The sequence below is a fragment of the Oryctolagus cuniculus genome, chromosome 1, assembly GCF_051225735.1.
Source record: "Oryctolagus cuniculus isolate XC-2025 breed Fujian yellow rabbit chromosome 1, ASM5122573v1, whole genome shotgun sequence".
Classification (NCBI taxonomy): Eukaryota; Metazoa; Chordata; class Mammalia; order Lagomorpha; family Leporidae; genus Oryctolagus; species Oryctolagus cuniculus.
In genome coordinates this window covers 2,604,485-2,618,715 of record NC_142867.1, presented here as the reverse complement: position 1 = coordinate 2,618,715, position 14,231 = coordinate 2,604,485, and the positions used below count along the sequence as shown (strand labels likewise).

The following is a 14,231-nucleotide window of genomic DNA, read 5'->3' as shown; positions in this document are numbered from 1 at the left end:
AGCCCCGTGTGTGTGTGTTGGGGGCCGTGGTGTGAACAGACCTCACATCGGATTCCAGCTCACGCCAGCCGGGCCTGTGCATCCTGCACGTGCGCCCGGGGTTGGCGTCTCCCTCCCGACGCCGAGGGTGTGGCGTGCACGCCAGCCTTCTCCTGCCTCTCCAGACCGTGGCCTCGTGCCACCTGCCAGGCGCGGGGTCGGGTCCCTGGTCGGCCTTAGCTGTAAACCCGGAGCTCCCACGGGCCCCTCCTAGGGTCGCTGATTGCGTGAGTGGCTCACGGGAGTCAGCAGGGTCCTCGCCTGCTGTTGCGGCTTGGGGGGGGTCGTCTGGGGTCTGGCAGGGGACGGATGGGTGGCCGAGTGCAGAGGGGCACAGGGCGGGGACCCAAGGAACATCCCCGAGGAGTTGGGGTGAACGCCCCGCCACGGGCTGCCTCTGCCAGCACGGAGGCTCTCTGGACTCTGCCTGTCACCGCAGGACAGGCGAGGTCCTCGCCCTGCCCTGACCGCTGGATTCCACCTGTGGCCAGAAGCTGGGCTCCGCTGGGGTCCTGAAGCCGAGAAGCCCAAGCCGTCTCGTTAGCATGCGGGAAGCCTTGCTCTCGCAGGAGAGACAGCCGGGGCTTTGGGAGCTCGCGCCGGGACTCCTGGGTGACAACCAGTGGCCTCTGTGATGTCACCGCCCCTGAATCAGCACCCCTGCCCTCAGACAACATGGTGGCGGACGTGTCTCCCTCACAACGTGGCCGATCAGAGGCTGGGGGCCCTGCGCCCCTGTGTGGGCAGTTCCCCACGTGGCCAGAGATGTCATCGTCCGGTGCCATGAGCCAGCCACTGCTGCCGGGGACGGTGTCTGTGTGGGCCGCCACCAGCCAGGAGAGGCTGTGGTGTGGAGTGCGGCTGTCGCTGGAGCCCGTTGCCCGCTGCTGTGGGACAGGCGTTGGGCTGCTGGGGGGGCTTCAGCGGAGGAAGAGACAGACGCTGCTGGAGGTTGTGAGGTTCTGGAAATCGCTTCTGGCCTCAGTTTGCTGATCTGTGAAATGGGTATCCTCTTGGAAAGGAAACGTCCGCCATCGAGGGCCCACGATGTGCCAGGTGCTTCCGAGGCACAGACAGCGCGCACAGAGAGCCAAGGTTGTGGGGGGTGACAGCTAGAGCAGAGGGTGGTCTGTGCTGTGGCAACCTTGCAAGAAGACCAGGGGCTCTGGGCACCCGGCACTCACAGCTGGTCAGCCATGAGCTGCAGCCTTGCGACTCTGAAGTTGGGTGCATTGGTGGTGACCTCTCGGGGCGCCCGTGAGGCTCGGCGTATGCCCGGCCGCCAGCAGGTCCCACACAACCGTGGGTCACCGTGCCACGATGTCGCTGATGACCCCGATGTCATGCTTCTCCCCGGCGACCGTCCTGCCTGGGACGTCCCTGGGTGGAGAGGGCAGGGGCAGGCGGCCATCGGGGCTCCGTCCTGCATTTCTTCAGTGGGTGTGGCCGGCTGCTCAGCGCCGTGTCCGCTTCTGAGCCCCCGTCCTCATGTCGCTGAGTGGCTCTGAAGCGTGTCCCTCCCACGAACCATGTCAGCAGCCCTCGCCCCGTGCCCTGTGTCTCCGTGGGCTTCCCGTGGGCTTTTCGTGTGTGGCCACGGGACGGCCATCTTCGCCTTCATCCCGCGTCACTGTCACTACTTCTACGAGGTCTCTGCAGATGGACACGGGGGTAGAGGGACGCCGCGGACGCCCAGAACATGAGACGCCCAGGACGTGGTGCCCCTGGGGCGGGGGCTGAGCATCGGCGGGGTGGGGGTCCCGGCCCACGGCTCGCAGGTGCGACTCAGACCAGTGCCTTCTCCAGGCCGCCTGAGCCTCCTGGGACTTCCCGCTTTCACAGCTGGTTCATCTTTGCAAGGAAACAAAAGACAAGTGTCAGTCTATGTGGAAGGAATGTGTCGTGTCACCATTCTGTGTGTGGGCGGGGCTGGCATTGTCGCCTTGGAAACCATCCTTGGGATGAGACAGCCAGTTGCAGGGTCTGCTCGGACCCCGCCCCCTGGCCCCCAGCCGCCCCCGGGCCTTTCCTGGGCAGCTCTGCTCGTGCTCAGTTGGAGCGGGAATTCCATGGTGTGGGTTTCGAGGGAGGGAGGGAGGGAGGCAGAAGATGGTCTCGGTCAGCTTGCCGTCAGCCCGGGAGGTGGGGGTCACTCTGCCCGTGGGACAGGGAAGGAAATGGAGTCTGCGATGGAGACAGTGTCCCGCCCTAAGGTGCAGCCAGTGGGAGCTGTGTGTCCACCCGCGTTTTCCAGGATGACCGAGCTCCGGGTGCTCCCGGCCCTGGGCGCAGCCAGGGAGGGCGGGGGTGCTGAGGGGAAGGTGCAGGGGGCTTCCCAGCCGTGCTCTGCCGGGCGCCTGGGTGGCCTGCGCTGCTCGCCCTCCCCGCGTGGTCTCCGCTTCAGTCTGCTCGGGAGCCCTGGGCAGCGGCTGCCCATGTGCTCGGGGCCGGGCCCGGGCGTCAGACACACACTTTGATGAGGGTGGAGCTGGAGGGCGAGCCCGCCGGGCTGCAGTGGCCTCGATGCAGACTCCCTCGTCTGGGCCGGGTCCGGGAGGTCCCGTTAGCCCGGGGAGCGACCGTCGGGCCAGCCTCTCCCAGGGGTCCTCGCTCTGCGTCGCCTGGTACTGCTCTTGTTTGTTTTGTTTCATGGCCTTGCACCAGATTTCTGCAGTCTTGGCACAGGCGGCTCTGCGTGCATTACCGTGGTTTAGGTGGCCGGAGGTGTCGGCTACGGGGTCCTCGGCGGCGGCGAGGTGCCTGGGCGGGGCCGGCTTTCCCTCCGGGCGGCCACGCCAAGCGTTCACGTGTTTCCCTGTTTCTGCGCAGTTTCGCTACAAGAAGCGGGTGTACAAGTCCAGCCTGGACGAGAAGCAGCTGGCCAAGCTCCACTCCAAGGTACGAGGAGGCGTGGCCAGCGCCAGCCCAGAGTCCTCTGCGCTCCTGTTCTCTGGGTGGGGTCCTCGTCCCTGGGCACCTGCCGTGGTGTGAGGCAGGCGTGGGCTGTGCTGCGGTGCAGGCTGCCGCCAGACCCCTCTGCCACTCAGAGGCAGCAGGGTTGGCTCCTGGGGGCCCAGGGAGGGGGGCAAATGGAGCTCCAGGGAGGGGCGAAGGCAGGGGCTCTGAGGGGGGCGGGGTTTGAGTGCTGGGCGTGGCCTGGCCGCCTTCCCTGCAGTAATCGGAAGGCTGCCCTGGACGCCTGCTCACCTGCGGATCCGAGCTCCTCTGAGCGGGTTCTGCCCCGTGCCCTCCTCTGGGTTTCCGGGTAGTGTTGGGGCAGGGCCACGTCTGAGGCTGGAGGGAAGTGTTGCGCCTGTCAGAGAGAGGAAAGGGGACCCTGCGATCGCGGCCGAGTCCCCGAGCCCTCTGCTGGCAGGGCAGGAAGTCAGGGACGCGGCCGGGCTGGGGTGCCCTCATGGGGCGTGAACGGGTCCCTTCACCTCCAGCCCCGGGGACCGGGGCCGCTCTCCCCGCCGGGATGGCCCTGGCCTGCTGCCCTGAGTGCACCATTTCTGACTCCTGGGCCCCGTGCCCCCGCGTGGCTGCCGGACGCTGTGGACAGGCAAAGTGCTCCCGGAGCCCAGGCCTGTGCCCTGGGGCCTTGACTGCGCGGGGTCCTGTGGCCGAGCCTCATGGGTGATTTACAGACCATTCTGGAGCCCAGGACGTCTTGGGCACCGGTGAACTCCATGTCTGGTTCATGGGCGGTGTCTTCTCTCTGCATCGTCACGTGACCAGGGGGCTGTGACCCCAGGCCGCCCAGGGCTGTCTCTGAGAGCCGTTGCATTGGGGGTGGCCGGACGTATGTGGGGAGAGGCTGGTGGCGGCGGTCACCAGCTGACCCCGAGCTGGGCCCTGGGGTCCCAGACGCAGAAAGACACTGCCTGGAGCCCCCCCAAGTTGGCAGTCGAGGGTGAGTTCCCACCCCTGGGGGCCCAGGAGCCCCTTGACAAGGAGCTGGTCTTTACCCAGCCGCGACCTTTGTTTTATTTTCTGTTTTTAGACCAATCTGAAAAAATTCATGGATCACATTCAGCATCGGTCAGTGGAGAAGATGGTGAAGATGCTGGACCGAGGCCTGGATCCCAACTTCCACGACCTGGACACTGGAGGTAGGGGCTTGGTGGGCGGGGACCTCACCACGCACGCCCAGCGCTGGAGAAAGCGCCCCACGGGCCAGGCTGCAGCCGTGGCATCGGCTTGGCCTGACTTGGCGTCTGCCCACGCTCCCCTCCTGCTCCACCCTGAGCCAGCAGAAGGGGTGGGGCCTGTTCTGCTGCCCACGCCCCACGGAACCCCCAGCAGCAGGTGCTCCGGGAGGGGAGCCACGGCCGGAGAAGCAAGGGAGGAGCTGTCAGGGACGCCCCAGTGGTGACGGGGTCTGTGCGCGCAGGCGCACCTGCTGCAGATTGCTCGCTCCCCATGCTGGGCGCCGAGCTCCGGACGCCCAGGAGCCCCGTGGCGTCCCTTGGGAATTAAGCCCTCAAGCCCAGCGCTGGTGCTGGCCGCTCAGGGCTGTCCTCTGCCGTGGGAGCCGCTCTGGGCCGTGTCGCGGTGAGCAGCCCCTGCGGCCTTCATCCGATGGCAGCCGCGGGCCACTTTTAAGAACTGGGGTCTCCTGATGTTGTCCAAGTGCCCAGGGATGGCGGCCGAGGGGGCAGCTGGGTTAGGGCCTTGTGGGGGCCGCTGAGCCCCTTGGAGTGTCCTCGCGGTGACTCAGCACCGCCCCATCAGGTGCTGCGGCCACTTCCAGTTGTCACAGGTGCCTTGGGTCGCGAAGCTCGCGACTTGTGGGTCTGTTGACTGAGGCCGGAGCTTCCTCCTCAGCTTACTGCTGGCACCTGACGCTGGGCGGGGCCCTGGCGTGCTGGCCCCACTGGCCTCGCCGTCCATGGCTGTGTCCCCCCCTACTCCGGGTCAACGTCAGCCATGAGTCCCAGGGGAGCAGGGGATGGCTTGGCCGCTGCTGGCAGCGGTGACGCCTGAGTTGCGTGGGTGCGTGCTTGGTGGGGTGGGGATGCAGGCATCGGGGGACAGATGGAGTGCGCCCGCTGGCGAGGGACGAGGGCGCCCCAAGAGCAGGGCAAGGCAGGGGCTCCACCGCCATGGGAGCGAGCCAGACTCCTGTGCTGTGTGGACGCCTGGAAAGAAGGAGGCGTGGAGGGGGAGCGGAGGGGTGAGAGCTCAGAGCAGGGGAGGGCACGTGGTGGGCGGGGCAATGGAGCCCCCAGGCCTGCAAGGCGTCTTAGGGGCAGTGCGGGGCTGGTCTTCTGTGCCCAAGTGACCCTGAGCCGGTTCTGTCCTGGTGTGGGAAGGCGAGCTGAGCTGGGGAGGCCAGGTCTGTGAGCCCCGGGCAGGGTGGACAGCAGCCTGGCGGGTGCAGCCTCCCCCTGTCCCCTGTGAGGGGGTGGTTCTTCCTCTGTGGCTCTGTGAGGACAGGAGCCCTTCTCCCGGTGCCGGGCGATGCGGCTTTATCCGGCCTGAGCTGCGACGGTCGATGGATCCCTGGCCCCCCGAGCCCGTGAGCCTTCAGGTCGGCTCACGGACCACCTCCGTCGGGCCTGGCTTTCTTTCCCGGAGCTCCTGACTGCTCTTTAGGCCTCTGTCCTGGCCTCTTTGTGGCTTTTCCGGAAGATTCTGTGGGAGCTGGGCTTTGGCAGGGGGCGAGCTCTCTGACCCCACCTGGACCGGCAGTGGAGGGAGCTGGGGGACCCGCAGCAGCTGCCCTCACCTGGGTTGGCACCGCCTGGGTCCCCAGGTCTGAGCCGACTCAGGGCAGCGAGCAGAGCACACCGCGCCTCACTCCTGCAAAGCCACAGCGCTGACGTCAGCGGCCAGGGTGGTGACTGTGTCCTGAGCGGTTACGGTGCAGCGGTGCCGGCCATCCGAGCGAGAGCCCAGAGGCGGCGTCTGGAGGATGGACGAGGGGAGTGGGCGCTGCTGGGGCCTCACCCTGGGACCCCGTCTGCAGGTGCAGCCTGGGAGGCTGTGGCTCAGGGCGGGAAGGCAGAAGCCGGCCGTGGTGAGGCCCAAGCCTGGAGCAGGAGGCTGCCTGCCTGTGCGTGCGTCCTCGCCAGGCCCCACCGCCACGCTGGGGCACGCTCACCCCGCTGGGGACCCCGCCTCCGCACACGCTGCTTCCCACGATGCCAGGTGTTCTCCGAAGAACGCACTCAGGTTGACGCCTCAAGGCGACCGTCCCAAGTGCGATGCAGGCAGGCAGGAGCCCGGGGACAGCAGAGATGGCTTCGTGCCCAGACCGCGGGGAAGGCAGCAAGCTCCCGTGTTTCCCGGAATGCTCAGTCCCTGTTCCGGTAGGTTCCGTGTGCTCGGTGTAGCTCAGACCCCCCCAGTCTTAACTCGGACACCGCTTGTGTCCTGGCCTTTCCGTCATCATTCGCCCCGGAAACACCGGGAAAGCGGTCAGCGTAGCATCGGCGTCGTCCGAGGCCCGGCACGGTCTGTGGCACAGCAGAATCAAAGGCGTCTATTTTGGTGGAAATCCAAGCATAAATTTCTTCCCACTGGGCATTTTCCACCTGTGAAATAAAATGATTTTGCACCCCTGCATTTTTTTTGGCACCTAAGCACACGCCCACTTCCCACTCCATTCTCCTGTGAACCTGCGGCAGTGCCCGTGCTGGGTTCCCCAGGGCACTGAGGCGTTTGAGCCAAATGGGACGATTGCGCAAGCGCCGTGCCGTGTTAGAGGCGGGGCTCGGACGTCCGGGGCGTTGGTGTCCACGGCCCTGGAGCCGCCCCTCGCATTCCAGGGACCGACTGTTCCCTGGACGCGGGCCTCAGGCTGTGGGCTGGAGCCAGCACCGCCTGCCGGGGACAAAGCTCTCTCCGAGAGGGATCCCGCTGTCTGCAGGCACCACAGGGCCCGAGGCGGGGCGGAGCGTGAGCGTCCCCGAGCAGGAGGCGGCCTGGCCTCCGGTCCCTCCCGGGATCCGGCATCAGGCGGGAAGGTTTCTGCTCTGCTGGGGTCTTCCCGGAGATCATTGTTTCCAGAGTTCCCGTTGCAACAAGTATCGAACTGGTTCTCCCTGGGCGGGGGCCAAATGGTGATTTTTCTAAATTGACTTTGCTGCAGTGTGGACATTTCTGTGGGGAGCAGAGCTGTCCTGCTGCCCTCCTCCTGTGCCTTCTCCCCCTCCCTCCCTCCCTCCCTCCCTCCCTCCCTCCCTCCCTCCCTCTCTCTCTTTCTCTCTCTCTCTCTCTCCTGGGAAAATTCTCTTTTAGAACAATTCTAGGTTTACAGAAAATTCAAGAGCAAGGACGGAGTGTCTCCCACTGTGGCCCCCCCGTGGCCTCCCCTCCCCCCGTGGCCTCCCCTCCCTCTCCCGTGGCCTCTCTCCCCCTGAGGCTCCCCCTCCCGCTGTGACCTCCCCTCCCCACACCCTGCGCTGGTTCTCTGTTTGCGGCACTGGACTGGCCGGGTTTGCGCTCGGTCCGTCCTTGGCATGGGACAGATGCCCTCCCAGCATCCTGCAGAGTGGTTCCGCTGGCCCCTCCAGTTCATCTCTGCCCCCCCGGCCCCTGCTGGTCGCTGCGACTTTTCCAGCACATTCTAGAGTTGGAATCACGTGGTGTGCAGCCTTTACAGGCCGACCCCTTACCCTCGGTGATGTGCGCATCAGCCCCACCCCGGCCCCTGGTCTGTGGCTCAGCCTCGTGTCCTTTTGGCCCTGAACCAGCCTCTGTCTGGGTGGCAGCCGCTGCGCTGTAGCAGCCGCAGGGTCCTCAGCCGAGACGTGGGTCCCCTGCGGGCACCACTGTCACGGAGGAGGCCGGAGCTCCAGGAGCCGGGATTGCTTGGCTGCTGTGGTCTGAGATGTGTGTGCCCCTGAAGGTCAGAGGTCAACCTAGACCCCCAGGGCGATGGCGCCGGGAGATGGGCTGTCATGCCTGGAGGCCACGGGAGCCCTGCCTCCCGCCCCCTGGGTGAGGATGCTGCCAAGAAGGCCCTGGCTGTGAGCAGGACCACGTCCTGTCACCCTGCAGAGACCCGGGGGCGTGGCAAACCAGGACGAACGTCAAGTCACTGGCGAGTGGGGAGACAGAGCCAGGGCTGCCTGTCCGTGCCTGGGGGACCCAGCCCTTCCTCCCTGGGTCTCTCCCCACCTGCTGCTGTGCCTGGTCAGCTTCCACCTCGGAGTGGAGGTCCTGCCCGTGCAGGGTTGGGCCGCATCGAGAGCCCTGGGCAGCCCCCGGCGATCAGAAGAGCTTGCTGGCATTCTGTCTGCGTCTGGACACTGCCCCCCCAGGGACCGCCGCAGCCGTAGCTGTCCCTGTCCATGTCTCCACCGCTCCACACTGGCCGCCTGTCTAACAGCAAGATCTTGCTGAAGACCAGATGCCGTCACTCCCGGGGGCACAGCCAGCTGAGAGCCCCCTCCCCCCGCCCCAGCCTCGGGCCGGCCCCGCGTCTCAGCCGCAGAGAGCAGTGCGTCTGCGGGGAGTGACTGACAAGCCAGGGCTGGTGAACTCCCGGCGGAGCGACCTGCGCGCTGTTGCAGGCGGCTGTGTGCTCCCTGTCCCAAGTGTGAGTTGTAGGAAGCGATGGAAGTCGGGGAGAAATTCTGCAAGGCTTCTCCCGCTGGGGTCTCAGCCCTACCGTCTGCTGTGGGTGGACCCTCTGGGGCGAGACGATGGCGTGCCCAGCCCCAGGAGGGAAGCAGCACCCACAGTGGGAGCCACGTTCAGTCTGGCCCTCGCCCTGCACAGCTCGACTCCCCATAGCCCAGGCGGGCGCAGTTACCAAGGCTGTGGGCGGAAGCCAGACCCCTCCTCCGTCAGAGCGGCTGTGATGTGTCCCAGCGTCTCAGGCGAGGATGCCGTCACTAAGCCCATTCCCTGGGCAGCGACACAGCTGCCGCGGCCAGTCAGTGATGTGGCTGCTCCCCTGTGCTCGGTGAGCCTGTGCCCACCCACGCGTCGTCCCTTCCCGCTCCCATGCGGCCCAATTAGAAGGTTCCCAGGACACCGAGCGCGGAGCACGCTGTGACAGGTGGTCTGTGTCTGGCCGTCTCACTTAGTCGCTGTACAGAATTTTCCGGGAAGAGCAGCACTTGGGACGTAGGGTCCTCGGGGGAGCAGGTGCGAGGCCCCAGGTTCCTGCTGCAAACGCAGGCAGCTCCAAGGTGCGGAGTACATGTGCCTTGGCCAGCGCCAAGGTGTCGGCTTCTGGCTCGGCGGGCGCGGTTCCTGAGGAAGGGAGCCCCCTGGTGTGCGGGAGCCAGTTAGCCCGGGTCTGTGCTTCTGTGCGCCCTGCCGTGTGTGCAGAGGAGGGTGGGCGCTCCCGCAGGGGCTGGGCTGGGCCGGGAGACGCACACGGAGTGGGGGAGGAGTCTTCTATCTGTTGTGTCCTGTGCCGGGCAGACGCGTCTGAGTTGGTCTACTTCGCTCGTTGTTGCCTGTGCTTTGGGGGTCTTGTCCGAGAGTCACCCCCTACGCAGCGTCCTGGAGTGTTTCCCCTGTGCTTTCTTTGCCAGAAACCTCGAGTCTCAGGTCTTTTTTATTTATTTATTTATTTTTATTTTTTGACAGGCAGAGTGGACAGTGAGAGAGAGAGACAGAGAGAAAGGTCTTCCTTTGCCATTGGTTCACCCTCCAATGGCTGCTGTGGCCGGCGCACCGCGCTCATCTGAAGCCAGGAGCCAGGTGCTTCTCCTGGTCTCCCATGGGATGCAGGGCCCAAGCACTTGGGCCATCCTCCACTGCACTCCCAGGCCTCAGCAGAGAGCTGGCCTGGAAGAGGGGCAACCGGGACAGAATCCGGTGCCCCGACCAGGACTAGAACCCGGTGTGCCGGCGCCGCAAGGCGGAGGATAGCCTAGTGAGCCGCGGCGCCAGCGAGTCTCAGGTCTTAAGTGGAGGTCACTGGTCCACCTCGAGTGGACGGACCACTGAGTGGGGATCTGGTTCCCTCTTGTAGACGGATCTGTATCTCTGTCTACATCCAGATGCCAGCGCCGTGTGTTGGAGGGATTGTCCTGTCTCCAGTGTGTGTTCCGGGCAGCCTTGCCAGTGGTGCCCCTGCCAAACGCTGTGTAGTAATCTCTGGGTGTCCTCTTGCCTCATCGTCTCCGAGCTGGTTTTCATGCTGGCCCCAAGCTGCTTGCATTGCTGTGTGACTGGGTGCCCCTGTAGTGGATGTTTGTGTCGTGATTACCAGGGTGGGGCTTTGGGAGGGGGACCCCAGTGGTGAAGAGTCCTCGTCGTGATGCGTGGTGCCGTCAGCGTGGCATAGGCCACCGTGACGGGCTGTGGGTGTCAGGTGTTCCTTCGCAGCCCCCCGTTGTGTCCCGGGCTCTTGGGCAGGGAGCCACTGTGCCAGTGGGGGTGGGGCAGGTTCACTCGCGCCTCTTGTTTGGGGTTCGCCTGGGATGTCCATCTCCCCACCCCCATTTAGCGTGTGTCAGCCGAGCGAGCCCCTCCCACCCTGGTCCTCTCCGCAGTCCCTGAGGTTGGCGCCGCCCCCGCGAGCTCCGCACCACGGCCAGTGCACGCAGTTTCGTTGCGAGCCCTGCTTGGGCTTCTCGTGGGAGGCGCTCACGTCGCGCTCGTCTCTGTTGCTGCCCGTGGAGCCGCCAGCGGCACTGCTGTGTGCCCGGGCCACAGCGGCTTCCTCAGCCCTCACCCCCCGCCCCTGGCACCTGCCCTCCCGACAGTGGCGTCTGTGCAGGAGGTGGGGGCTGGCGCCCTCCCGCTGTGCTAGGGCCCCGGTTCTCACCCCTGCCTGTCATTGCTTTCCAAGCACTCCCCAGCCGTTGCCTGGAGAAGGGCGGCTGCTGGGCGGTTTCTGGGCTGCAGGGTAGTGTGGGAACCTTCGCTGTGGGCTTCTCCCCTCCGTGGTTCCGGGGGTGGAAGACGGGCTCATTCCAGAGGTTAGATGCAGCGAGGTTCCGGTACATTCTAAAACTGAAGAAATGTCGGCATGCAGTCACGGAGGGGTGTCTTCCCGGAGTCGAGGCGCCAGATCCTGAGGCTTCAAGCTCGTTAGAGGAGGGCTACGCTGACCTTTGCATGCAGGGCAGCCGTGGAGCCACGGCCCCGCCTGGCCGCCCAGCATCGTAGGGGACTTCCCTCAGTGCCCCAAGGGGGCCTTTTGGGTGCCCCCTTTGCAAATTTGCTGTCCAAGCCAGAGGTGGTCCCATGAGGGTCTGCTGACCTCACTGGGGAGGGTCCTGGCCAGAGGTGGTCCCATGGGCCTCTGTTGACCCCGCCATGGGGGTCCTGGCCAGAGACCAGCTTCTGGACCCTCACAAAGGTTAATGGGTGCGTGGCCAGCCCTGGCGTCCACCCAGGGCTGATGGGCCCTATGTCCTGCCTCGGCCTTTGAGGTTCTTCAGTGTCATGTAGGACCCACTCAGTGTGCGCAGCGGGCAGGACTGGGGACAGGGTCAGTGACCAGGGCCAGTGTCGCTCGGCTGCTTCCCCCAGCCCTGCCTGGGACCATGCGTAGACAACACGGCAAGGTCACAGCTGTGTCATAGCACGGGGGCGTCTTCTGTTCCCAGATCTGCCTGGGGCCTCCTGACATCTGTACTGGACACAGGGGGAGAAATTCTCCTTGTCCTCCAGGCCAGCCTGGCCCCGGGTGTGCAGCCTGTGCAGCCGTACGGTGGACGGGGTCCGTTTGAGCCCAGTCCAGGCGCTGGGGCGGGGCTGAGGGAGGGCGGGCCGCACTGCCTTTCCCTGACTGTGGGCTCCAGCGAGTGTCTGTTTGTGTCCCTCAGAGACCCCGCTGACCCTGGCTGCTCAGCTGGACGACCCCGCGGAGGCCATCAAAGCTCTCAGGAACGGCGGGGCTCACCTGGACTTCCGCGCTAAGGATGGGATGACCGCCCTACACAAAGCCGCCCGCGCCAGGAACCCTGGGGCCCTGAAGGTCAGTCCCAGGGCCACCTTGTGGGTGACAGCCCCACCCCGTCTGCTCCTGCCCGCACTTCCCCTGGGGACTGGGGGGGGGTCCTGCTGGGGCTTGGGAGCGCAGGTTGCACCCCCGGCCGGGGTCTCCCTGCATGTCTCAGACGTCCCAGCCGCACCGTCCATGCTGGCTTCCTGGGAACCAGATGCACCTGGCCCAGGGTGGGGTTACCCGGGGGAGTACAGTAACGAGCATGGAGTTTGCTTCCCGAGGGCTTCCCAGGCCAGGAGGCCTTGGCACTGCCTGTCCTGGAGCTGAGCCTGGCCGTGTGCCCGGGCTTCTTGTGCTGTTCTGGGGCTGGGCACTTTCCAGTCCAAAGCTAGGGTCTGCCTGTTCCCGGGGGCCCAGGGTGTGGGTGCCTCCCCCAGCTCACAGGACAGCGGCCCCCAGGCTTCCCCCGTGATCGCCTCGCCCTGGCAGAAGCTGTCGGGAGACCTCAGATGACAGCTTTGCCCCCCTCCCCCAGACCCTGTTGGAGCTCGGGGCTTCCCCGGACTACAAGGACAGCTACGGCCTCACGCCCCTGTACCACACGGCCATCGTCGGCGGCGACCCCTACTGCTGCGAGCTCCTGCTGCATGAGCACGCTGCCGTGTGCTGCCGGGATGAGAACGGCTGGCACGAGGTCCACCAGGTGAGGGGGCGGGGCCCGTGGGGTGGGCGGGGCCACCAGGTGAGGGGGCGGGGGTCCGTGGGGCGGGGCTGGGCCTCCAGGTGAGGTAGACAGGGGTTCCATGGGGCAGGGCTGGGCCACCAGGTGCGGGGGCGGGGCCCGTGGGGTGGGCGGGGCCACCAGGTGAGGCGGGCAGGGGCCGTGGGGTGGGCGGGGCCACCAGGTGAGGCGGGCAGGGTCCGTGGGGCGGGGCTGGGCCTCCAGGTGAGGGGGCGGGGTCTGTGGGGCGGGGCCGGGCCACCAGGTGAGGGGGCGGGGTTCTGTGGGGCGGGGCGACACCATCAGGTGAGGTGGGCGGGGTTCCATGGGGTGGGGCCGGACCACCAGGTGAGGCGGGCGGGGTTCCCTGGGGTGGGGCGGGGCCACCAGGTGTGGGGGGGGGGGCCTGGGTCGGGACAAGGTCCACTGGTAGGGGGTTCCACAGGGTGGAGCAGCCCTGTTGGATGCCACCAGCAGACCGGTCACTAGGCCTGCCCAGAGTCGCTGCAGGGTGTGACTTACTCATCCGTGCCTAAAGCCGGGTGCCTTTTTGTAGAAATAAACTTTCGTGACCTCTTGGGAGAAATCAGAAGATCAGGCGCGACTGTGGCCATTCTGCGCAGCAGCCCCCAGGGTGGCCGGGAGTGCCCCCCAGCCCCGGAGCCACGAGCTCCCCGGGTCCCCGACGACCTGGGAGCCTGGCCGAGCTCAGCACCGAGTACTTACCTGACACAGCTGACTCGGGTGCAGCCCGGTTTCTGCACAGGGCACCTGCATGTCAGACCCTACCCCACCCCATGGTGGCCCCCAGGAAGGGTGCTTCAGGGGCAGGTGCAGGTGTGGGCAGGATGAGGACGAGTGGAGGAGAATCTGTCCCTGAGGCCGGGGCAGCACGGCTGGGGAGAAGAACCGGCCTCTCTCTCTGCCTGCCCTCTGCTTGGCTGAGCCCTGCCAGGAGGCTGCCTGTGCCGGAGGTCGGGGTGGGGGGAGCGCCGCACCTGCTCTCCACTGCCTTCCCTGGGGAGCCTGTGCGCCCCCTCTGCCACAGCTGCCCTGCTCACCGGCCAGGGTGGGAGGGGCCAGGCAGGTGCACCAGTCCATGCTGGCTCTGTCCTGGATCTGGGTGCCCCCACAGCAGGGAGCAGCCCCCTTGTCCCCTGCGCTATGAGGGGCCGGGGCCCTGGGAGGAGTGCAGGGCCCTGGGCACTTGGTTGGGTTCGGGGTGTTCTCCCGACTCAGCTTGGGACGGCTGCCTCCGCCTCGGTGCCCCCCATGCACATGCCCCCCAGACCCCTGCCTGGTGTGCCCCCAGTGCTCAGAGCCCCCCGAGAGGTCTCTGGGCCCATCTCCCCCCTCTTCAGTGCACACCTGAGCAGCTATCAGATGTCACTGCTGCACCAGCTGGGGGACACATGGGGGCTGCAGCCGGGACGGTGTCCCTTGTCTGCCTGATTCAGCCTCCGGGGATGGAAGGGGTGACCGGGAGGTGGGCAGCAGGAGGGGGGCCCAGGACGCCCACACTCTCGTGAGCTCCATTCTAGGAGCAGACCGGGCTGACCCGTGGTCAGCGGCAGGTGCAGGCAGCCCCTGGAGAGGTGGTGCTGT

General features: G+C 66.4%; 1 protein-coding gene across 13 annotated transcripts in view; it reads left to right on the top strand.

Moving 5' to 3' along the window:
• Positions 1–14,231, top strand: part of SHANK2 (SH3 and multiple ankyrin repeat domains 2) — a 390,809-nt gene that overhangs the window by 47,711 nt on the left and 328,867 nt on the right. For all 13 annotated transcript variants that reach the window (XM_089307208.1, XM_089307180.1, XM_051839167.3 and 10 more), the window contains 4 exons: positions 2,869–2,937; positions 4,043–4,151; positions 11,784–11,935; positions 12,441–12,608. In XM_089307208.1, the coding sequence (XP_089163334.1) occupies positions 2,869–2,937; positions 4,043–4,151; positions 11,784–11,935; positions 12,441–12,608 (498 nt within the window). The remainder of the gene's footprint in view (positions 1–2,868; positions 2,938–4,042; positions 4,152–11,783; positions 11,936–12,440; positions 12,609–14,231) is intronic.